At 52.5% G+C, this 24182-nt stretch overlaps 1 protein-coding gene across 1 annotated transcript; it reads right to left on the minus strand.

The window, feature by feature from the left end:
- Nucleotides 1-6795: 6795 nt before the first annotated feature.
- Nucleotides 6796-23298, minus strand: FOXRED2 (FAD dependent oxidoreductase domain containing 2). The gene is made up of 9 exons (XM_019794442.2): nucleotides 23130-23298; nucleotides 22116-22664; nucleotides 20168-20419; nucleotides 19750-20019; nucleotides 18619-18785; nucleotides 16132-16297; nucleotides 14593-14834; nucleotides 13058-13228; nucleotides 6796-9447 (listed from the first exon to the last, which is right to left on the minus strand). The coding sequence occupies exons 2-9, from the start codon at nucleotides 22661-22663 to the stop codon at nucleotides 9203-9205; spliced, it is 2061 nt and encodes a 686-aa protein (XP_019650001.1). The 5' UTR covers nucleotide 22664; nucleotides 23130-23298; the 3' UTR covers nucleotides 6796-9202.
- Nucleotides 23299-24182: the final 884 nt, after the last annotated feature.

The following is a 24182-nucleotide window of genomic DNA, read 5'->3' on the forward strand; positions in this document are numbered from 1 at the left end:
GATTTTGGGCCTGGCAGTGCCGCCATATTTATAGCTTAGCTATCTTATTTCACAGAGCCTAAGAGGCCATCAGATGTAAATTACACAATTATTTCATGTATCACCAAGAAAGAAAAACACTGCTGTGCCTGTTACTGAACTTTGCTTCTCAGCTCCAGATCCACTCTTCCTCTTTGTGCTTCGTGATGACAGTGCTAGAAACCTGTGAACTACACGGTGCCTTTGCTTGCTGGCCAGCTTCTGCCGCAAAGGGTCATTTGAGGGAGACTAGAAGGGCAAGGAAGAGAGAGAAGGAACTTGTTCCTACCTATTTTCTTCCCATTTTTTTTTTTAAGATTTATTTATTATTGGGGCGCCTGGGTGGCACAGTGGTTAAGCGTCTGCCTTCGGCTCAGGGCGTGATCCCGGCGTTATGGGATCGAGCCCCACATCAGGCTCCTCCGCTAGGAGCCTGCTTCTTCCTCCCACTCCCCCTGCTTGTGTTCCCTCTCTCGCTGACTGTCTCTATCTCTGTCGAATAAATAAATAAAATCTTAAAAAAAAAAGATTTATTTATTATTTGTTTTAGAGAGAGAGTGCGTGTGAGCGGAGGAAGGGGCAGAGGAGAGGGTGAGGGGAAGAAGACTCCCCGCTCAGCTTGATCTCCCCACCTAGAGATCACAACCTGAGCCAAAATCAAGAGTCAGATGCTCAACTGACTGAGCCACCCGGGGGCCCCTTGCTTCCCATTCTCACCACGGTCCAGGGCTCCGGCTTCTCACCCAGGCAGCAGCCATCGGCTCTAGCCACGGCTTTCTTCGGGACCTCAGAACCTGATTCCTCATACCCCTCTGGAGGTGCCAGCACTAGGCAAGCAGTGCCTCCCTTTCAGAGGTCTGGGTCCCTGCAACTCCCAGCAGTTAGCACAACCCAAGGTGGGGGAGGTGCTGGCTTTGCACTTCTATCCCTGAGTTATCTCTGCTTTCCCTTTGCCTTTTCAGTCTGCAGTGCCTGTATAACAAATCCTCTGTATTAATTTTCCTCATTTGAAATGTGTTCTGTGGCTTTTGTTTTTATGCTTGAATCCAGAATAATAAAACTGTCAGTTATTACATGATGACACAATGTTTATCACTTAGAGTTCTTATTTTACGCTTATTGAAAGAGCGCTTTTTGATTGATTGACTGATAGACTTTTTTTTTTAAAGATTTATTTATTTTAGAAAGAGAGAGAGTATGGGGGGGTGGAGGAGCAGAGGGAGAGGGAGAGTTTTAAGGAGACTCTGCTGAGCGCAGAGCCCCATGCGGGGTTTGATCTTATCACCCTGAGATCGTGACCTAAGCTGAAACCAAGAGTCAGAGGCTTAACTGACTGTACCACCCAGGTGCCCCTGACTGATGGATTTTTTAGATTTTATGTATCAGAAATGTGTTCTTCCAACGTGGGGCTCAGACTTAGAACCCTGAGATCAAGAGTCCTGTGCTTTACTGACTGATCCAGCCAAATGCCCCTCTTATTTTATTTTACTTATTTATTTATTTAAACTATTTAATTTATTTATTGTGAGAGAGAGAGCACAAGCAGGGGGAGCAGCAGGCAGAGGGAGAAGCAGGCTCACTGCTGAGCAGGGAGCCCGATGTGGGGCTCGATCCTAGGATCCCAGGATCAAGACCTGAGCCGAAGGCAGACACTTAACCGACTAAGCCACCCAGGCTTCCCCACTTTTTATTTATTTAAAGAAAATTTAATATATGTCTCGTGCATATATAAAAAGGAAAATACTAGTATGTTTAATAAGAAACATTTAAAAAAATTTTTTTATTTTAAATACTTTATTCACTTGTTTTGTCAGAGAGAGAGAGAGAGCACAACAAGCAGGGGGAGTGGCAGGCAGAGGGGGAGGGAGAAGCAGGCTCCCTGAGGAGCAAGGAGCCCAATGTGGGACTTGATTCCAGGACTCTGGGATCATGACCTCAGCCAAAGGCAGATGCCCAACCAAATGAGCCACCCACGAGTCCCTAATAAGAAGTTTCTAAACTTGGGTACGTGGGTGGCTCAGTTGGTTAAGCGTCTGCTTTCAGCTCAGGTCATGACCCCAGGGTCCTGGGATTGAGTCCCAAATCAGGCTCCCTGCTCTGCAGGGACCCTGCTTCTCCCTCTGCCTCTCTCTCTGTCTCTCATGAATAAATAAATAAAAATCTTTAAAAAAAGGAATTTCTAAACTTCACGCATTCAGAATCCAATTCTTTTGAATCACTTCTTGATTCATGGACATCAGTGTTCATATTTTTCCCCCAACAAAATACCATTCTCTGTGCCATCAAGAGTGTTGTAATGAACTTTCCTACTTGTGTTGCTGGTCCGCTGTGCTGCGTGTCTGTCCTTGAATTCTTCTCACAACAGGACCAAGACCCTTTGGTGACTCCTTCGGGAACCAACTCAAACTCGCTCATGAAAAGGGACTTGTTAGCTTGTATAACTGGCATGTTCAGGAGGCAGCTAGCTTAGGCACAGGGGAATCAGGGCTCCAATAATGTTGCAGAGCTCCGTGGGCTTTCCTTCGCCTGTTTGGCTTTCCTCAGCATGTTGGTTTCATTCCCTATGTGGTGGGAAAGATGGCTACTACCAGTCACAAGAAGTCCAGCTCTGGGTTTACAGTCTGAGGATAGGAAAGTCCCTCTCCCTCCCAGTGTCCTTCGGTCAAGTCTTAGGCAAGGCTCTAATTGGCCCTGTTTGGGTCATATGTCCAAGTGTGGCTCCTTTTCCCATTGGCCAGTCTGCATTATGTATCTGCCCTGTGGTGGGTGGTCCCCTAGAGGTGGGTGGACACTGAGTGGGTTCTCCAGGAGAAGGCATGCGATCACAAACATGCCTGTACTGAGTACCCTTTTCTTCAAGCCCCATAATCCTTCCAGTTGCCATACGATTTCTTGATCAATTCATGTCTGACAAAGTTGGGAAGTCTTGAATGCTGGAGAAGGGTCCTTTGATCAAAAAAAGTTGTGTTGGGCCAGTTTAGGTGGAAATCCCTTTCGAGCGTAGTGTTTGATCTCAGTGAAATACTGGTTTGTCTTCATGACTCGCACACGCGTACAGGAGTTAGCAGGCTACTTGTGGTTTTCCGGAGGCAAAGACTGCCATCAACTCCCGAGTTTCCACCAGTTCATTTCAGGCATCCACAGAACAAATGGTGGTCTCCAGGCGCTCTCTTCTTTTCTTTAACTTGCTCGTGCTTCTCTTTCTTTCACTTCTCTTTAAATAATTTTTTAGGAAGTATTTATTTATTTAAGTACTCTTTGTATCCAACGTGGGGCTCAAACTCAACCCTGAGACCAAGAGTCGCATGCTCTTCCGACTGAGCCAGCCAGGCGCCCCTCCCTTGTCTTTGTAATCAATCACTCGGTATATGTACACTAAATGGTGTGATACCATAGCTATATTTTACTCACAGTTTTTCGATGAGTGTGCTTTGCAGTTATCTTTGTGGTATGCTTATTAACAATTGTTAATACAGGGGCGCCGGGGTGGCTCAGTTGGTTAAGGGTCCGACTCTTGATTTTGGCTCAGGTCATGATCTCCACGCTGGGTGTGGAGCCTGCTTAAGATTCTCCCTCTGCCTCTGCTCCTCCCCCGCCTAGAAAAACCAAAAAACCAAGCGACCATTGCTAGTACAGATAATATGCCTGCTGTTACAAGTGTATCTTCACTGAAGCCACCTTATAGCCTCTCCGTGGTGTCTATCCCTGTTATCTCTTGCTGTGGAACAAGCCAGCCCAACATTCAGTGGCTTAGAACAAGAACCATTTTCTTCACGGATATGAAATTTGAGTGGGGCTTGTCAGGGATCGCTCGTCTCTGCTCCCCATGGGGAGCTCAGCTGGGCCTGGAGGATCTGTTTCCAAAATGGCACACCCACACGGCTGCAAGTTGGTTTGGGCTCTTAGCTGGAAGCTCAGCCATGTGCCTCACTTCCCCTCTACACGGGCCTTCCTCCATGTGGTGGCTGGGTTCCCAGAGAAGCAGTGGAAATTGCCAGTCTTCTCGGGGCTATGCCCAGAAACCAGTGTGGCATCACTGCCACCATGTTCTTTCAGTCACAACAGTCCCAGAAGCCACCTTAATTCAAGGGGAGGGGACACAGACCTCACATCTTGATAGGAATTGTCATAACCCTTGCAGCCATCCTTAATGTACCACGGAGCTTCATCATGCAGGCTTCTGGATGCTTCTTTTCCTGATAGACTGACTTATTGGCAACTGAAACATAGCTGCTGTTAAAGGGGCTCATCTCATAAATTTTTGTAGTTGCTTTATTTCTAAACTACTGTTATAACACACTGAGCGTTTCAAGCTAGATTGCATTGTCTTTTTTTTTTTTTTTTCTGGTGGTGAGACTTTTCTGCACCTGATTAATTTATAATGATTTGGAATGACTTGAGAGACCGGTCTGAGAGGGTAATATCTGCAAGAGAATGAAACAAACAGGTGACAGACTTCTGAAACATTTTGTGATGAGCATGAAATTCGGGGCTCTCTCCAGAAGAGCTGGTGAATCAGTATGCCGGATTGAGAAAGGAGTGAGACAGGATATTCTGCTGGTCTTTTCTTCCCTGCTTAAATACATCTGTTATTTTTTATTTCAGGGCTGATGGATTAGTCGTGTGATGCACTTGGATTAAATACTTGGGCTAAAGCCTCTCATATATTTGCCCATCAGCTTCCCTTGGTGGCAGTTTCCTATTCTGTCTGGATGCCAGATCGAATTAAATGCTTCTTTAAAGCCTGCAGTCTGACAAAAACCTTTCCTCAGTCAGCATTTTTACTGTATTAAAAAACAGCATCTGCAGGGAAATGATGCAGCCCACGGGTTTCTTTTCTAGGGAAGAATCCAATTTAGCTTTTGGGGGATGATGTTATAATTGGTCAGAGAACCGAGGAGCCTAACTGAGGCTGGAGCCTGGGGGAGGTGATGTGCTCTAGACTCCAGAGCTTTCCTCGTCCCATCTGAGTCATCCTGTCCCCACCTGAATAACAAGATGTCTGGTTGACGGAGTGGATGAATACTCTTTTTGAGGGTATGTTTTTGTGTAATCAGCAGTTCAACATTTCCCTGCCACCCGGTGGGGCCACACACACTTTATTTCCTGTTTCTTAGGTTTGGGAATTGTGTGGTCCCTTAATTTCTTGTTAGCCAGTGTTCATGAGAAGGAAACCCATAGGTGACATGGCTGCATTCATGATTTAATAGTTAGAGTGTGGCTCGAAGGAAGTGGATTTTCGAAGCACTGTGTAATTGTTCTCAGCATAAGAATGGGGAGAATAGGGTAGAAATGGGGGATAGGATTATCCATCTCTTAGAGTTGTGGTGACAAATTAATGCAGGTAAGCTATTTAGTGCATGTATTAGTTATCTATTGCTGCGTAACAACCCCCCTCAACCCCCCAAAATTTAGCAGCTTGAAACAACAGACATTATCTCAAAGGTCTGTGGATCAGCAGTCAGGGAACTGCCGAGCTGGTGATCCTGGCTGGGGGTCTCTCCTGAGGCTGTGTTCAAGGTGGTGGCCAGCACTGCAGTCATCTAAAGGCTGGATGGGAGTAGGACCTGCTTCTAGGCTTACACACATGGCTCTTGGCGGGTATCAATTCCTTGCCACATGGACAAGGAACTCTCCATATGTGCCTGGATGTCTTTGCAATATGACCCGTGTGAGTGATGAGAGAGAGAACAGTCTCTTGGTGGGTGAATGCTACAGTCTTTTTATAACCTAGTCTTGAAAATGACATCCTATCACTTCTCCTCTGTTTGCTATTAGTGAATCACTCAGTCCTGCTCTCACCCAACAGGAGGGGAATGAGCACCAGCTCTTTGGAGAAGTATCAAAGAATTTGTGAGCCTATCTTTAAAACCACAGCACAGTTCTGGGTACATAGTATATACTCAGTAAATGATTAGATGTTAGGATTAGTTTAGCAGATAAATTCACTTCTTGGTGATTCACTTTCTAGACAGACTTTAGTTTGGGGCTTTATTTGGGGAACAAAAGAAATTTGGGGCTCTGCAGCGGATTGGAGATTACACCAGGAGATCTCCACAAAATGAGGGTTTTTTATCTTTCATTTTATGTCACTTAAGAGGGAAGATTCTTCCAGAGATCTCCTCTGTTGTGCTGGGTCAGTCAGCCCAAAGACTGTAGCACAGCAGCCCACGCCGCTTACAATTCCCTCCTCTAGAGGGGGCACATCTTCTCTCTTGACACTGGACGCAGTGTCTTCCTGACTTGGGAGAGGGACGAAACCATGGGCACCACTGGAACAGGGGCAGAGCATGTCCCTGGGAGGGCTCCCTGCTCCTCTCACCCCCAACAATTTTAAATCCCAAAAGCAGAGATGATTTTTAAAAAAAAATAAACGTATTTATTTCACTATAGGGTGTAACCACAAATTGGACAAAGGAAGAAAAAGGAAAGAAATGCCTCCACAAACGTAACAGAACTACTCTTGACATTTTGTGATATGTCCTTTCCAGAGTCTCCCCCGTCTGTGGCTTTCTAGTTTTACATAGTTATAAGTAGTTCACAACTACAGTCTCGTGGCCTGCCGCTTTTCGCTTGGCTTTGTCACACATGTATTTTTATGGCATGGTCTTTCACCATTTCTGAGGTTTTGAGAGCTGTGTATTTTATTGGGTGAATGTCCCATCATTCGCTTAAATATTTTTTTTTTCTCATTAACTCCAATCAGTTGTGTAATAAAGATATTTATTATTTATTTTCGTGTGTTGTATTCTGCTGTCATTATTTTTACCCATGCTGTTTGCCTTTTAATTTTTATCCTTTTCTTTAAATGGTCACGTTAGTCACATTAGTTAAGTATGGGCGGGGCGGAGGGGGGGGAGAGCGCCTGGCTGGCTCGTCAGTGGAGAGCATGACACTTGACTTCAGAGTTGCGAGTTTGAGCCCCATGCTGGGTGTAGAGATTAGTTAAAAAAAAAAAAAAAGAAGAAATTTCACCTGAAACTGATATTACACTGTATGTTAAGTAACTGGAATTTAAATAAATTTTAAAAAATTAAGTATGGACTGGAAATGTTAAACATTTTCCTCTGGGGAATTACCCCATTGCTTCTGAAGTTGGACGGTCCTTTCTTTTATTCTAACACCCCCTCATCACCTCCAGTTTCTATATGGCTCTTAAAAATTGCTCTGGAATTGGGGCAGCTGGGTGGCTCAGTTGGTTAAGCGCCTGCCTTTGGCTCAGGTCATGATCCCAGGGTCCTGGGACCCAGCCCGGCAAGGTGGGGAGCCTGCTTCTCCTCTTCCTCTGCCTGCTGCTCTGCTTAGTTGTGCTCTAGCAAATGAATAAATAGAATCTTTTTAAAAAATTGCTCTGGAATTAATTCTCAAGTATAGTATGAAATAGGGATTTGAAACAAGATTTATTTTCTTTTCCAAATTACTGACCAGTCTTACAAGGAGAATACCAGGGACGGCATCTCTAATCAGCTGAACCATGAAGCCACGTCTTATGAAACATGAACAAGGCTGGCTGAAGTTTTGGTGGAATTAACAGTTTGGCAGATGACGGGAGAAGCAGCAGATGTCACATCGTTAGGCGCCCGTGAATTATTTGTTGCAGCACCTTGAACTTTGATTGGCACAAGGCGCTCAGCTACCTTCAGTGGCTGGTGAGGTGTGATGTGTGAGGCAGGGTTTGACATTATGGGAACAGTCCTAGTGAAAAGATTTTTTAAAAAGGTCTGGGAAAAGGAGGGGGGCGCTGACGGGCCCCAAATCTGGTTTACGTATCATCTGTAAGAAATATGGTGAACCCAACACTCTGGGATCAGGGAGAAATCTTTAGAGCTTTCTGCCCTCAGGCAAGCTATGCCAGGTATTGTCACAGGGTAAGCACCTCCCCAACAGGCTCGGGCTGCCGGGTGTCACTGTTCTAACTGCACAAGACTGGAGCAAGACGCATTTGCAGACAGGAAGTGCGCCTGGTGGTTGAGGCCAAGAGGATGTTTCCAGAAAAGGGCCATGGATCCAGAAAGCCGGTGTTCCTTGAATTCTGAGTGGATACAGGGACCCATAAGAACCGATGAAAAAGCAATCATCTACGGTCCTGGGCTTTGAAAAAAATCTCCCTGATTATTTCCTGTACAAATGCTTTCTATGGCCTACTCCTACCTGAGACAAAAGTACCTGACGGGAGTGTAGGCAGGGGGCAGAGTCCTGGTGAGGAAGACTGAGAACAGCCAGGGCAACCAGAAAGTAAAGGCATGGTCGTTGTCACACAAATGCAGTTAGAAATGCCTCCCTGCACACACTGAGCGAGGCTCTCTGTACAAACAGCGGGTGAATGTCCTCAGACAGAATCCTCACTGCACGCATGATGACAGTTTCACAGGCCTTGCTCAGGCAAACCAGAGGCAAGGTAGTGTTCAGGATTTCAGAGGGCAGGAGTGGGGCAGGGGGAAGGTGTCGAGGAGGAAAGAGGAGAAACAGACGTTGAAGATACAAGTCAGGGAGTGCAGTCTTGGGGCGGGCACCGGTCTGAGTCCTGCCACTCAGGCAGAAACCCACGTAGATAAGGTGGCTTTGCAGGAGCTGTCCCGTCTCTGCCTGGTGACAGCAGCCAGGCCTACAATGATAAAGCTGGGCCGGCCCCCCCTGGGTTCTGGAAACAGAGGTGGGGGTGGGGCGAGGCAGAGTGGTGAGGTGGGCAGAGTGGCACAGGCCTCAGGGGATCCAAACAGGGATGCCTGGAGGGACCCTGGAAGTCACCTAAGCTCTCTGAGCTGATGTCTTCATAGGGGCGACAGTCCCACCCGCCCCAGAAGGTTGAGGCTATTAGAGCTTCGGTTTAAAGTGCCTGCCATGAACCCTTATGAAGAGGACAGCTCCACCTGTGACACAGTCTGCAGGCAGGCGGGATCTCGGTTCATCTGACGAGTAGACCAGAAGGAAATGGGACCGGTGGGCACTTGATGAGGACAGAATCGAGCCAGCCTGGTGCCCAGTGACAGTTCACTTGCAGACAGGCGTGGCTGTGAATGTGGCTCTCACCGGGCAGAGCATGCCCTTCTCGGGACTCCGCCTCCCAGGCACCCAAGGACCAGACCGGAGGGGCGACCACTGCATGGCTACCCCTCAGAGTGGCCTTGGTCACCGCGACGATCTGAGTGGCTGGCGCTGGGCCTGGGTGGGAGCAGCCTGGCGGTCACAGCTCCTCCTTGTTGCTGTCGAGGGCCTGGACCGGAGGCCCTGGGGCCTGGAAGCCACCCAGAAGCCCCCGGCCCCCGTCCTCATGGCGCCTGCCCACAGTGGCATAGTCCCGCAGGAGCCCACTCTCCACTCCGTGCCGCCGGAGGCTCTCAGTCCCCACGAGCCCCTGCGTTCTCAAGTACCCCTGCTGGCAGAAGGGCGGCAGCTTCTGGTGTGTTAGGGCAAACAGGAAGCAGGATTCTACACAAAAGCAAAGGAGATGAATCAGTAAGACAGAGAGGTGTGGGGAGAGGTGTGGGAGGCGGGGATGCCGATGCCCCGGGGCCTCACCCAGTGCCCTCCACCCCTTGACCCTGGGGGCTGAATTTTGTGGGGATCTCACATCTGACCTGAGTAGCCGTGGATCTCGCCCCCCCTCCCCCCTGCGAAGTTCCAAGGAGGGTGCCCTGGCATTCTGAAAGAACAAGGCCCCAAATGGAAAGCAAACAGAAATGACTCAGCTCCCAGAGATCTGGGCCCAATACGATGCTCTGCAGGGAGCCAGTCCCCTGGAAGCTCAGCCACTCAGGAGCAGACCCTCAGCCTTCTCTTCTGGAAGCTGGCCTGGCTAGGGCCGGGAGCTCGGTGGTCAGTCCTAGTTTGAGCTCAGAGCTGCCTGCAAGGCGTTATTCCCTCAGCAATCTCTGGGTTGCAAATACTGTGTGCAAAACACTGTTGTGAGCGCTGCGGGGGGGCGGGAAGAGAACGCTGGTAAACAGTGGAATGCTGGTGCGCGGCGGGTCAGGTCGGCTCTATCAGGAAGCAGCTGTGGGTATTCATTATTCAGAAATATGAAGAAACCACCAGAACAGCCAGAAGTAGTTCCTTCTGGGACTGAGGGTGGAAGTGAGAAAAAGTCTTTTAGCGAAGTGCTTATGTAACTTAAAAAACAGAAAAGATGAAACAGATATGGGCTGTCTTCTTGGGGCTTTAGAGACAGGAGGGGAAGGAGCGAACGTCCAAAATTGTCTTGAGTCTTTTATCTCAAAAAACCCTGGCACCTTACAAAGAATGTTGTGAGGCTCACATGGGTGAACAGGCTGTAAGGAGCCACGCAAATGGTACTTCTGACTTTCTGACTTCTGGCCCAGACGGCCCCTGGCGGAACAGGCCATGACAATCCTTTCTGAGCAGGGAGGACCGCAGGTGCGGGAGGGGGGATGGGAGAGCGGCAGCAAGGTGGCCTTTTGGCAAGCACCACCTTCTGATGACGTATATCACCCCTTCGGCGGGGGCCCGGGGGCGGGGGGCAGAGAAGCCCAGCAGAATCCGGGGCCAGAGCTAGCAGCCGCACATCAGCTAAGGGGGTGGAGGAAAGCCCACTCTGCCAGCTGGCCCTGAGTCGGGAGGATGTTTCCGAGCTGAAGGCAGGGACGCTCGGTGGCTTGCAGTGCTGAGCAGTGTCTAGGGAGTGGGCGCCAAGAGGCTCTAGGGCCTGGAGGATGCATTCATTGTGGCTGTAACCCAGGGTGGGATACGCTCCCTAAGGTGGCACGGCCATCTTTGTGCACTCCTGAAACCTCCAGAAACAGGCAGGGATTTTGTAGCTGAGATCTCTGGACCTGCATTGTGTCATTTCCTGGGCGAGCGTGCAGTCTGCGGAGCGCTAGCACTTCAAAGTTGCTCAGCCCTGGGCTACGAATTTACCTCTGAGCACCTCCATATATTTAGACGATTAACCTGCACTATGGTTTTAAGCCAGCGCTCTTGACAGATACGTTTTTATTTCCAAGTTGACTGAGGATGTCGCCTGGGGCTGAAACAAGGTCGCCTGCTCTCTGACCTGCAGGCCAGAGACTGACCATCTCAAACCTGATTTGATTTGAATAGTGCCTCACATACAACTGGTGTTCAACACATGTTCGCTGAACAGAAAAAGGTAGATATCCTAGGCAGTCAGGGGTTTTAAAAAAGACCAAAATGTGGCTTGTTTCCATCAGTTCTCCCTCCGGATCCTCAGACTTCTCTGTCAGAGCTACCTTCCAGTTCACCAATTCTCTCTTCGTCTCTGTCTAATGTGCTCCTTTATCTTTAGGTTGAATCCCCCCGTACTTTTTTAGATTTATTTTAGAGAAAGAAAGCACATGAGCAGGGGGGATGGGCAGAGGGAGAGAGAGAATCCCAAGCAGACTCCCCACTGAGCATGAAGCCTTGACACGGGGCCCAATCCCAGGACCCTGAGATCATGACCTGAGCCAAAATTACAAGTCGGACGCTTAACCAGCTAAGCCCCCCAGGTGCCCCTAGGTTGAGTTTCTAGTTACACATTTTTTCATTTCCAGAAGTTTTATTTGGGTCTTTCTGAATGCTGCCCAATTATATTTTCGATAATCTCTTTTCACATTTCTTTACATATTTTAGACAGACTTTGTATCCTCTGTTTGTCACTATTACAATTCCGTCTTTTTGGTTTGTTCCAGCAGATTGCTGTTTCTGCTGACACTCTCTCGTGGAGGTTTGTGTCCTTATGTGTTAAAGCTTTTTGCTTGGGGGTGGGGGGTGGGTTCAGCTTACTTGGAACTTTATCTGTGGGAACTTTTTGAGCTCTAGTTTTTTAAAATTTTATTCATTTATTTGAGAGAGAGAGGGAGAGAGTGGGGGGAGGGGCCGAGGGAGAGGGACAAACAGACTCCATGCTGAGCGTGGAGCCCATGTGGGGCTCAATCCCAGGACCCTGAGATCACGACCCGAGCTGAAACCAAGAGCCAGTCACTTAACTGACTGAGCCACCCAGGTGCTCTGAGACCTAGTTTTCTTTTATGTATATATGTCTTTCTCTAGTTTTATTTATTTATTAAGATTTTATTTATTTATTTGACAGAGAGAGAGAGACAGCCAGCAAGAGAGGGAACACAAGCAGGGGGAATAGGAGAAGAAGCAGGCTTCCAGTGGAGCAGGGAGCCCAATGCAGGGCTCGATCCCAGGACCCTGGGATCACACCCTGAGCTGAAGGCAGATGCTTAACAACTGAGCCACCTAGGCGCCCCTCTGGTTTTATTTACTTTTTAAAAGATTTTGTTTCTTTAAGAGAGCACGTGCGAGTGTACACGTGTACTCAAGAAGGGGGAGGGCCAGAGGCAGAGAGAGAAGGAGGCTCCCCACTGAACAGGGAGTCTGACTCAGGCCTCGGTCCCAGGACCCTGGGATTATGACCTGAGCCAAAGGCAGATGCTTAACCCACTGAGCCACCCATGCACTCCTTTCTCTAGTTTTAAAGTTTGTTTCTTCACAGAAGACTTGCATTTACTTCTGTGATTTTTACACCATGATGACAAGTGTGAAGTTTGGCCCCAAACTCCCATGAGTGAGGCCTAGTGGTTAGAAAGTCTCAGGGGAGGTTTTCCCTTATTCTACCCTGAGCCAAAAAGCATCAGTCTCCACCATCTCTCTCTTGAGAGTGTTTTGTCCCAGTTGAGCCACTGGGATCTAAGCTGAAGTGCAGTTCTCTAAGCAGACCTCCCAGCGTGCTCCAGCCTCACCTTCCCACCCCCAAGTGCTAGTCAGTCACCCAGGCTCTAGGCTACTACTCACGACTGGCAGATATCCCACATCCAGCAAGGGCTTTATACTTCTTCTTAGAGTTCCCTTTTTTCCCCCTGCCAGTTCTTTAAAAAACGACATTCTATTTAGCGACTTCAGGTGTGCTGTGCTGGGAAGGGTCTCCGTGAACATCTCGTCTACCTTGTGGATAACAGAATTCTCGGGCGTGGGTTCTAGATATGAATCCTGAAAACTCCACAGGGCATGGATCTATCTGGTCTTTCTTCAACCTCCAGCTCAGTCCCTTTGTCCTTCTAGGAACTTAGGTTACCTGCATAGAAGCTTCGCAAATCAGTGTCCAAACAGTTCTCCAGAAAGCGCCTCAGAGGCAAGATATGCCCCACCGGGGCGGTCCAGTCCGTCAAGAAATCTTCCACGATGTGGTGGATGGCCGTGGGCCGAGGCAGGGCCCAGTGAGCAGGGCGGAACCTCACCTCCTGCTCTGTGGGGAGGAGAGGGGGAGCCGTGTCAGAGCCCGGCGGCTGGGCTTCCCATCCTGGAGCTGACAGCCCGGTTCCCACACACCCCAGTGCTTTCCCTCGCTCCCTCATGCTCAGCTTTCCCGACACACTCCGTGCTGGGCAGCAGCCAGCCTCTTCAACAGCCATCCCTGTGTTTGCACAGCTGGCATGAGGAAGAGGCTAGATCTGTTCCTTGTGGTTTCAGAAAGCGGAACCAAGACTCATCACTTGCACTCGGTGTCTTTCTAAGGTGTGCCTGGACTGAGGTCCATTGTGACTGCTTCAGAACTGCTCTTTCTGTGAGGAGACTCAGAGGCCCCGCACCGAAAGAGGCCTGAGAGCTCACCTAGTCCAGCTTCACATCTGGTGGTGGGGGGCTCCCTTCTGTGGCGTCCCAGGCTGACGGCCATTAAGCCATGATTCAACCATCCGTGTACTGGGAGACTTGACTTTAGGGGTGACTCATTCCACTGTTGGGGGGCTTTGACTAGTAATCACTCCTGATTCTGAATAGAACCCTGCGTTCCTGTCACTTCTACCTGCCGATATTACCTCTGCCTGTTTTTAGAGCACCCCTTCCAAGTGACAGCCCTTTAGTCTCTAAAGCAGAAGTCGTGCTCCCCGGGGGGGGGAGGGGAGGTGCATCTACTGGTAGCTATGGTGCCAGGTACCGTGCTGGTGTTCCGTGTTTTTAAAAAAAAGATTTTTGTTTATAAGTAATCTCTACACCCAAAGTGGGACTTGAACTCACAACCTCGAGATCAAGAGTCACACGCCCCACTGACTGAGCCAGCCAGGCGCCCCACTCTCTGTGTTATCTACCTCATTTATCCTCACACAATCCTAGTGTTATCCCCATTTTTCAAATGAGGAAGTGGAGGCTCAGAGAGTTCAAGTAATGGTTCCAGGCCACACAGCAAAGAAAGTACAGCCTGAGGAGACTGCCCAGCTTTTCTGCACTTTTTAGGTTGCAGGCCCGTTTTAACCACTTCTAGCTCCATTCCCCGTTCCCTCTGAGAGTCAGTCTCCAGGTCCCCTCCTCCTCCACGCTCGACCTCCTCTGGAGACACACACCAAGCCTGTCCCTCTTACTGTGTGGTGCCCAGAGGTCATGACACTCCATGTGTGGCCCGCCCAGGTCATGGTATGTGCCCAAATCTGGGAACATCGTTTCTTATTCCTGGACCTTCTGTCCCATTTGGTTTCTGGGCGGAGTCCCCCAGTGTCCTCTGTCAGCCGGGTGAGTTGTGTGAGGGCTTAGTGATGACAGGTGAAAGACCCAGGGTCCGAGCAGTGCCCAGCTCCCGGAAGCCCGCGCTAGGGGGACAGCAGAGGCCTGGCTCACCGGTGGGGAGGTGTCTGTAGTAGTAGATGACGGGATGGAGGAAGTTAGACTGCCAGGCGTCTTCCGTGTGCCCCACAGACCGGTCATAAAAGAAGACATCCTTGTCGGGCCCGGAGAAATTTCTGCCATACTCCATGTTGATGACAAACAGCCCATGCCTGGCCTTCCTTCCTGTGATGGTCTCCAGCTGGGCCAGCATCTGCATGGGGAACTCCTCCAGGTACTCAAATGCCGTGGTGTTCCTGGGGATAATGGCAGTGCAGGAGGGCCAGACCCTCAGTGTTGTGGCAGAGGTGAGGGCGGCATGTGCGTGTGTGTGTCTCTTGTACAATCAGTGTACAGCCTCTGGTCATCCCTACTTATCTCACTTTACCCTTAACTGTCACAGCTGAGCCCTGGCTTACACTGGGACAGATTCCAGAAAACTCTGAGCAACCTGAAATGTAGTTGGGGAAAGGGTGACCCAGGCTGAGAGAACAGTAAGAGAAAAGCCCTGGGAGGGAGTGACTGCCTTGGTGTCTTCGAGGGACAGGAAGGAGGCCTGTGTGGCTGGAGTGGCCTCGGGCGGAGGGGCAGGAGAGGGGCTCGGGGGCAGGCTGAGGAAGGCTCGTGTGTGCCCTGATGGCCCCCGGCTCCTGGAGAGCACTGAGCAGAGTTGAACATGTGTGACCCCTGTTTTGAGAGAACTGTCAGGGTACTGTGTGGAAAGCAGACTGTGGGGCAAAGGTGGGAGGCCATGGTTAGTTCAGGTGAGGGATGCTGGGCACGCGGACCAAAAAGGCAGTACTGGGGCTGGGAAGAGGAGGTCCAATTCTGGACATAATCTGAAGGCAGAGCTTACTGGGTTTATGGAGAGTCTGAATGTGGAGGATGGGAATGGAAGAGAGGAGTCAGGATGACGGGATATTTTGCGCTGGGTGCTGTGAATTCCTTGCGTGTCCCTGAACTTGGTGTATGTGGCCCTCCCCGATTTTGGGTCAGGCTGCTCCCCCTCCGACTGGGGGAACCCCCCTCTCACACACACCCCACTTCTCACCTGCCACCTGTCCTCAGAGCGCCCTCACCCGCAACCCTTCTCCCTCCCTGCTCTGCTGGGTGTCGTCTGTGATCTGCCACCTGTCACTTAATTGATAAGGAGCCAACATGGTCCTGGCCCGAGGGAACCCTTTGGTCTGCACTGGTGGTATGCATCACTGAGGTTTAGTGCTCATCCGCTTGGTGCCAACTGCGGTCTACCAGTGACTTGTACTCCTGCCCGCAAGGTGTGATTCTCCCCATTGTGCAGATGAGAGAGAGGCTCAGAGAGGCTAAGTACTTGGCCCAGGTCATGACGGTAGAAAGTGGCAGAGCTGGGATGCACACCCGGGTCTGTCCGTCTGCCTGAGGAGCTTATGATGTCGATTTCCCTGAGGTTTCCCCGGAATCAATCCCCTTGCCCCCCGTAGGCTTCACCTTAGGAGGGACCCCCGGGGCCCCTCCACACCTAGTACAGGCAGAGAAGAGCTAGGACAGGGTGAATGGGGAAGCCGGGCTACTCACTCTTTCAACAGGACGATGTCGGCCAGCACACCGAACATCTGGTAGAGCCCAGAAGCCTCGTTCACGCGCCGGACGATGGAGCTGGTCAGCTGCGAGATGGGGTGCTCAGTGGAGGGCCAGGCGACGTCGTGGTGGCGCTGCTCCAGCAGGCGGTGAACAGCACGCACTGAAAGGCCAGAAGGAGGGACAGCACGCTGCCCTTAAGATTTGATCTTCACCACCCAGACATTTGTCCGGTCCCCATCAACTTCTTGGAACTCAAGACATGCTTGTATGCGTGGCGCCAGGAGGAGGCCTTTGGAGCCGGGTCAGCGAAGGCTCCCTACTAAGGGCCGAATGGATGGTGTTTTGGGCCCTGCTGTCCGGTCGGTCACGCTACTCCGTTCTGCTTCTGCTGTGAAAGCAGCCCCGGATGGCAGCTGCAAGGCCGGGCGTGGCCGGCTCTGGCTCCAGGGCAGAGTGCGCCTGGCTGGCTCTAGGCCACCCGTACCACTCCTCCCAGTGGCTCTGTCCGCCCCGGGACCCGCACCTCCCTCTCACCCTGCTCCCCTGCCCACAGTTCCCCTTTCGCTCAGACCCCCAGCTGGAGACCCATTCAGCGCCCCCTCTCCTTCACCACCTACGCCCAAACTGTCATGAAGTCCAGATGACGTAAGGGCAGAAAAGTGACAGCTGTCCCTCTGCACAGGGTCAAGGAATGGCACAGCTACTGCAGTCTGGGGAGAGGGCCCTGACGAAAGGGGCTACCATCTTGAGAGAGCCTGGCCCATTCTGAGAAGCAGGTGAGGGACCAGGCTGGAAAGGTGAGCTGGCCCGGGCCTGGCAAAGATGGGACTGCCACGCCGAGGAGATGGAGCTGTCCCAGAGGAAGTGGGGAGCCGCGGAGAGTGGCTTAAGCTGTAAGCAGAGGAAAGAGAAGATTTTTTTTTTTTTAAGGAAAGGGTGTTTCGGCAGGGACCATGCGGCTGGATGGGAAGCCAGAGAGACCTCTGGCGGCAGGAAGACCCATCAGGAGAGACGAAGAGGCCACGGGTCGGGAGATGGTGGCGGGTGGGCTGACTGAGATACACCAGGGGGATGGACGGGCTGGGAGTCCAGAACAACCGTCTACGTGGTTATGGTCTGTGCCCTTCATACTTTCTCTTCTGTTGGCTTTCCTCTACCTTACTGATGCTTCTGGTCTCCCCCGGGACTGCTTTCTCAGGCTGGAGCGGGATGAGTGCAATGTGCACTGCGACGCTGGCCCTCCCCCACCCAGCAGGGCCCTCTGCTCGTCGTGACCACAGAGCGGCCAGTGCCTGTCCTCCCGGGACTGTCACCCACGTGCCCGAAGCTCAGTGGTTGGCTGTGAGCTTTAGGGTCAGACGCATGGATTCAGATTACCCTTCTGCCATCCACTGACTGGGGGACTTGGGGGAAGTTACTTAAGTTCTCTGTGCCCTAGTTTCCTTATCTGGAAATGGAGCAGAAATGACAGGATGTGCCTCATGGAGCTGCGGTGAGGATTCGGTCTCGGAGCTGGGGAAGGACCGGGGGACAGAAGGAAGTGGGGGAGACGGGGCAGCATCTGCCAGGACAGCAGGCACAGGGCAGGAAACACGCACGGGAACAGTGATGAGGATTTCTTACTGGGGAGACCCAGCTAAAGGGACAGACTCTTCCATTCTGGGGTGTGTGTGTGTGTGTGTGTGTGTGTGTGTATTTGATCTGTGGAGGTTCTGGTTTACAGACAGCTCGCACTCTCTCTCTGGGTTCCTTCTCTGACCACACGCATGGGACATAAAATATATCGTGTGGAAATCAAACATGGTTATTTCTTCCTGCCAAACGGGAAGGACAGTAAAATGCAAAAATGAGCATTAAGCCAATGGGAGTCATCAAATTAAACACAGGACGCTCTGGTGTTTGTGGCAAAATCAACTAACTGGCCCGTGTAACACTCGCCACGCGGGAAAGCACCCGCCCAACAGCCTGTCCGGAGTGCAGAACATTTACACCCTCAGAACCGATGTAATCCAGCTGCAATTTTTATGGAAATTTGTGGGTACCCAAAGAATCTGTGCATGATGCTTCATAGCTACAAGGTCCCCAGGTATCGTCTTAGTCTTTACGACAGCCCCGCGAGGGTGGACAGTTCACCCCGTTTATGCCTCTGACGCCACGCTCTGGAGAGGTTACGAAGCTTCACCTCTCAGACCACCCTGCTAGGATGAACCCCCATGAGCACTCCTCAAGGTCTGCCTTCTTGTCAACACCTGGTTGACTGGCACCGGGCTTAAGCATGTGACATGCCACCCCCAGATGTACTTGCTCTCACTCCTTATCTAACGCTTTTCTAGATCTATCTGCAGCCCACGAAAACCTGTTGCTCTCTGTCCCAGACGGGGAATTTCAGACAATCGACTACCGACAAGCACTCCCCTGAAGGGTGCTGCAAATCAGGTGATGTTTACAAACCCTGGGGATGGTTCTATCTGCCGGGCTCACCTGTGTACCGGAATCCATGGATGAAGCCACCGGCCGACTTCCGGTAATCCACAGAGTGGCTGGCGGTGCCCAGGACAAAGAGACCCCGGCTTCCTTTGGACTCGTAGCTAGCTTTGACCAGCGGGTACTTCTTGCTGAACTCACCCCCGGAAGACAGTCTGAGGGACCTGTGAGTGCAAAGGGTTGATAATGAAAGTCACTACTGTGTACGAAACACTTACTATGTGTCCCGAACTGAGCTAAGCGTACGACCTTTATAGTGCTTATCACACTGAAGGCACACCAGGACCCTAGGAGCTGGGTGTGATGATCTCTGTTTAACAGACGGAGCAGCTGAGGCTCGGGTTGAAGATGTGGTGGGTCAGGGACAGAGCCAGGATTCAAGCCTGACTTGAGGCTAGGCTCTGGGCTCCGGCTGGGCCCTGGGGGACCTGCTGGGACGGGGTGGGGGGGTCTGCTTCAGGCCCTCCAGTTTCTCCTTGTCTGCCTGCGCCTTGGCCAGAGGAAAGTGAGCCACTGGACGGATTCTCTGATACCGAGCCTTGCCAAGGTACTGGGGCAGCAATGTCTCAAGCAAAGCAGTTGAGAACACAGTTTTAAGTGAAGTTGGCAGCTACCATTCTATGAAGCATACAGTATACGACAAGTACTTTCCCATATTAATCCCCATAACAGCCCTGTGAGAGAGGAACTCTATGATCCCTGTTTTAGTGATGAAGAAAGTGGGCACAACCTGGTTAAGCGACTTTCCCAGAGCCTGTAGATTTGGTCCGTAGAGAATCTCAGACTGACCTCAGAGCCTGTGTCCTTAGCCCCTATGCTATGCTGCCTTTTGGCAAGGTCCCCTCCTTATTCTGCCTGAGCTCCCCTTCCCATCTCTTGGGAATGCAGATGACGGCCCACTGTTGTTGCTACTCCAGGATGGAGGGCCTCTGGGCCACCTGTCCTTGTGAGGACAGCGAGCTCATGTCCTGGGCAGGGGACCAGGCGGCATCCACGTTCACTCTGACGGCGCCGTCCCGGGAAAGCCCTGCCGCTGGCCCATGGGACGGTGACTCCTTTTGCCGGGGAGGTGTAAGAATGGGTTTGGGAAGTGATCCCAGCTCCACCCCTGTGCCTGTGTGGACTCACTTGTTGAAAATGGAGAAGTCGAAGTTCCAGCCCAGGCAGCGGATGACCCGGTCATAGGCCACGCGCATGGCAAAGTTGTCGTTGTCATCCTGGGGGAGGGTGATGGCGTCGGCGTCGGCACTCTGGTTGCCTTCCTCCAGGAAGAACTTCAGGGTGATGTGAAACTTGCCCTCACGGTCCTTCACGACAGCCAGATCCGTCAGGTCGGACTCGAGCAACCCGTCCAAGGACTTCAGCTGGTAAGTGTCCAGGAGGCCATTGTTGATGGCCCTGGGCCCGAGGGGAACGCGAGGAGAGAGAAAGAAGTCTGAGCGGGCACAAGGAGATACTCAGGGGAAGGGGTGCTTGTTCCAGTGGGGTCAGGAATGGCTTTCGAGGGGGCTGGTGGTACGGAACCCCCAAGCAGCTTGGAGCATACCTGAGGTCTCCAACGTAGTGGGTGGCCCACGACAGCCGGACCCGGGAGCGACTCAGCATGTGGATAAAGTTGGTGACACCCAAAATGTTCTCTGCCGTCTCAAAGGCAGAGTTCCCACGCCCCAGGATCAGCACATTCTGACCCTCGAAGTCCTTGGGGTCCACGGACACAGACTCGTACCCCTCCACGTATTCGGAGCCAGGGAAGTCAACCTGGTTGGGGACCGACAAACCGGTGGCCACAAGAAGCACGCTGCAGGGAGGGGACAGATGGAAGATGGCTTAGTTTCTGAGCTGGAAGACCATGACGTGAAAATCACTCCCTACCCCACCGCCTGGCTTGCCCGCCTCCCTCAGGCTGCCGGCTCCTAAAAAAAAAAACCCACAGAACACCCGTTCATTCATCCACGTTTACTGACCTATTCCAGAGTATCTGAAAGACTTCACCCTCTCCCCTCCCGGGCCCACTCCAGTGGACGGTCTCCTCTACCCTGTACTGGGATGATGCCAAACATAGGAATTAATCCAACTCTCTGGGAAGAGGACACATGAGAAATTGAATAATTCCCCTAATGCTGAACGCAGCAGTTAGGCCAAGTGTTGCTCTCAATGGTTAAAACCAAACTTGGCAGTCCACTTTCCCTTTTCTGATGGCCGGGCCGATGCAGGTGAGCAGGAATTCTGACCCAGGCCCCTAATCTAGTGTTTCCTGCATCATCTCACTGCCTAAAGCAGCCCCGAGTTGGTGTTATTTGGCCTGCTTTACAGGTGACAAGACACTGGCCCTGCGGATCAGATCAGCCTGATTGCTGAGTCCTGCCCTTCATACTGGTGGGCATTACAGTCCTGTGTGGGACAGCCAGGAGCCGGATCCTACCAGCCTGCAGAATAGGTTTGATTACAGGTGGTTTTGGAAAACAGAACCGCATGGCCGGTAGAAGATATCCGCAGCCCCTGTGGCTCCTTGTTTTCTGACCGTTGCCCACCCAGCTCAGATCTGACTCCCCTAGGCTGTTGCCCAGCTGTCTAAAATGCAAGGGTCCCAAGCTGGCACAGCCCTTCTTTCCCTGGGGCTGTAACAAGCAAGGAGCAAGCTGGGCCTCCGGCGAAGGGCGTGAGAAGATAACTCCCGGCACCTGCCCGGAGCCAAGCGGCAACCTCCGAGCCAGGGAGGAGGGAGAGGCAGTCTGGTGTAGCAGAAAGAACACAGGCTTCAGGGTCACGAAGACACAGGCTCAGATTGTGTGACCTAGCGCAGTGACTCAACTCTGGGCCTCAGCTCTTCATCTGTAAAACGGGGATCAGTGAACTGCCCCCAGGGTCCTTGTGAGGACTGAATCAGGGCAGTACCATGTGTGACTCTGAGTTTGGGTTGTCTACACAATATTTAGCTTTCACCCAAGCCAAAGCAAGCTAACACTGATTGCTGGCAGCTCTGCCTGCGGGGCCTCCCGCTCTAGTTCAGGTCTGAAATCCCACTGAGCCCATCTGACACTTGCTGGTCATTTTTCCCAGAATGTCTTTAGAGGAACATTAGGAGATGCTCTTCAGAAAGGGCTTTGCGGGCACATAAGCTAGACGATGCTGAATACTCAAGGTTGGTGTCACAGTGAACATGACAGATGGATAAAATCTTAAAAAAAAAAGAAAGAAAGAAAGGACCTCGTTCTCTCATTTCTTCCTCACCTCCCGCCGACCAAGGGGTGCCAGCAGGTCGGCTCTGGGACAGGTTTCTTTTCTTTTCTTTTTAAGATTTTATTTATTTATTTATTTGAGACAGCGGGAGAGGGAACACAAACAAGGGGAGTGTGAGAGGGAGAAGCAGGTTTCCCGCGGAGTAGGGAGCCGGATGTGGGGCTTGCTTCCAGGACCCCGGGATCATGACCTGAGCCGAAGGCAGACGCTTAACGGCTGAGCCACCCAAGCGCCCCCTGGGACAGGTTTCTTACCTGCACCGGTGTGCGTGGCCCATCTGGTCGGTCAGGATGAAGTAATGGCCGTTCCAGGCCTGCGGGTCCTTGTCCAGAGTGACGTGGGCAATGGTCGTGTTGTATAGCACGTGGAGCCCCAGCCGGTCTGCGAAGTCGCCCAGGTAGCGCACCATGTCGCCCGCGTCGGGGAAGTAGGCGCGGGAGTAGTGTCTGAAGAGCAGCCGGGGGTCGTGGCTGAGCAGAGAGTTCCAGTCGTGGCGCAAGTTGAACTCGGCGTTGGCCTTGCCCGTGTGCCGCTTGTTGATGCTGATGAGCTTGCGGTGGCGTGGGTAGCGCGTGAAGAAGCTGCCGGGCCGCGGGGCGCGCTCGAACACTGCGTAGTTCCTCCCGGCCCGCTGCAGGAAGTAGGCCATCTGCAGGCCCGCGGGCCCGGCGCCCAGGACGCAGTAGTCCCGGTACCGGGGCGCCGAGGTCTGGACCGGGCCCAGGCACAGAGCCGGGTGCAGGGCGAAGGTCAGGAGCAGCCCCAGCGGGCCCCACAGCCGGGCCACGGCCGAGAGGCCCATCCTGCGGCAGACCACGGATGTGAGGCCTTGCACTCCGATGCCCTCGGGATGATGGAAGAGGGGCAGGGGCTCCCCGGAGCGCTCACCGCTATCTGAGGTCGAGCCAGGACCCGAACCCGAGGCCCTCGGAGCTCATTTGCCTGCCTCCATCCTTTCAAGCTCGGATCTGGGGCTCCCCCCAGGAAATCCGAACGCCTCCATCTCCTCCAAGGCCTCAGTTCCCAGGAGCGCAACCCCCCCTTGCCACGGTAGTACTAGGGTGGGTGTTCCCCCATTCTTCCCCTAATTTGAGGGGTGCCCAACACCCCTCCCGAGCCCTTCCCGGCTCAGACCCTTGAGGGGCAAGCCTCTCTGGCTACGCCCCCGCCCTCTAGACCGAAGGAGGCGTGGCCTGCGGGACCCCGCCCCCTCCAGGTGCCCGGCGCTCCGGACTCCTTGATCACGTGACAGGGATGGCCCAGCACACCTGCTGCCACGCGACGCACACTCCTGCCGGCGCGCGCTCTCCGGGGGCCGCTCCCCGCGCGTGCGCAGTGCCCACGCCTGCCCCGCCTGCCTCTCCGCACGGAGCGCGGACCTCCCAGCTGCGCGGGAGACAGTCCGCAGTCGACTGAAGCCGCGCTCCTCCGGCTGGCGCCTCGGCGGCCCCGCCCCCCCCGCCCGGCCAATGGCCAGGGGGCGGAGTCACGTGCGCGGCGCGCGGCACGCCGGGAGGGGCGGGGCGGCCGCGGACCTCTGGCGGCACGGTACAGGGGCGCACGTGCTGCCCGCGGGCTGGAGGGGCGGGCGCTGCTGGGGTTCGAGTCGCGCTGGGGAGCCGGGCTCCTGTGTTGAAGCTGTGCGTCTCCACGTGCAGGGGAGGCACGGGAGCTGATGAATTGTGGAGATGAACCTGGTTTATACACTCCACAATTAACGTGGTCACTTATTGGCTACCTAGTTTTGGGAGACTGGAAACCAGGTCGAAGTCAGGACAGAAAAAAGCAACTAAGAGGTGTTTGCTACAGTGATTCCGCTGTTGTTTGTAAGCAACATGCACGACTGGCTGGCTGTCCCATCAAGCAGGAGAGGTAGGCGATTCTGTTTCCCACGTTCTGTCGGCACTCGCCAAATGAGGTTTAGCAGTGATTTGCCTGAGATCAAACGGTTAAGTGGAACCTGGAATTAATCCTTTGCATCCCCCACTCCAAATTATGAGCTCCTTCCAAACGTTTTTTATTCGTCATGTTTTGCATTCTTGGTAATGTTGTAAACGAAGTGGCCGATGATAGGCCCCATGTAGACACAAACTCACTACTCATGCACAGCAACCGGTATGGCTGCAGTGGAGGGAACGGGAACGGCAGGATGAACTTGAGCCCCCGTTCAGGTGAACTGGATGATCAAGGCTGGCTTTGCGTGGGTGGAATGTGGACCCTGCCTTAGATTTACAGGGGCAGAACATATGCTGTTTTGAGAGAGGTACGGGAACCTCCAGGGGGCATTAAGTAGTCCAGTGAGATGGGCCTGAGGGTTCTCA

This window comes from Ailuropoda melanoleuca, chromosome 15 (assembly GCF_002007445.2).
Source record: "Ailuropoda melanoleuca isolate Jingjing chromosome 15, ASM200744v2, whole genome shotgun sequence".
NCBI classification, from domain to species: Eukaryota; Metazoa; Chordata; class Mammalia; order Carnivora; family Ursidae; genus Ailuropoda; species Ailuropoda melanoleuca.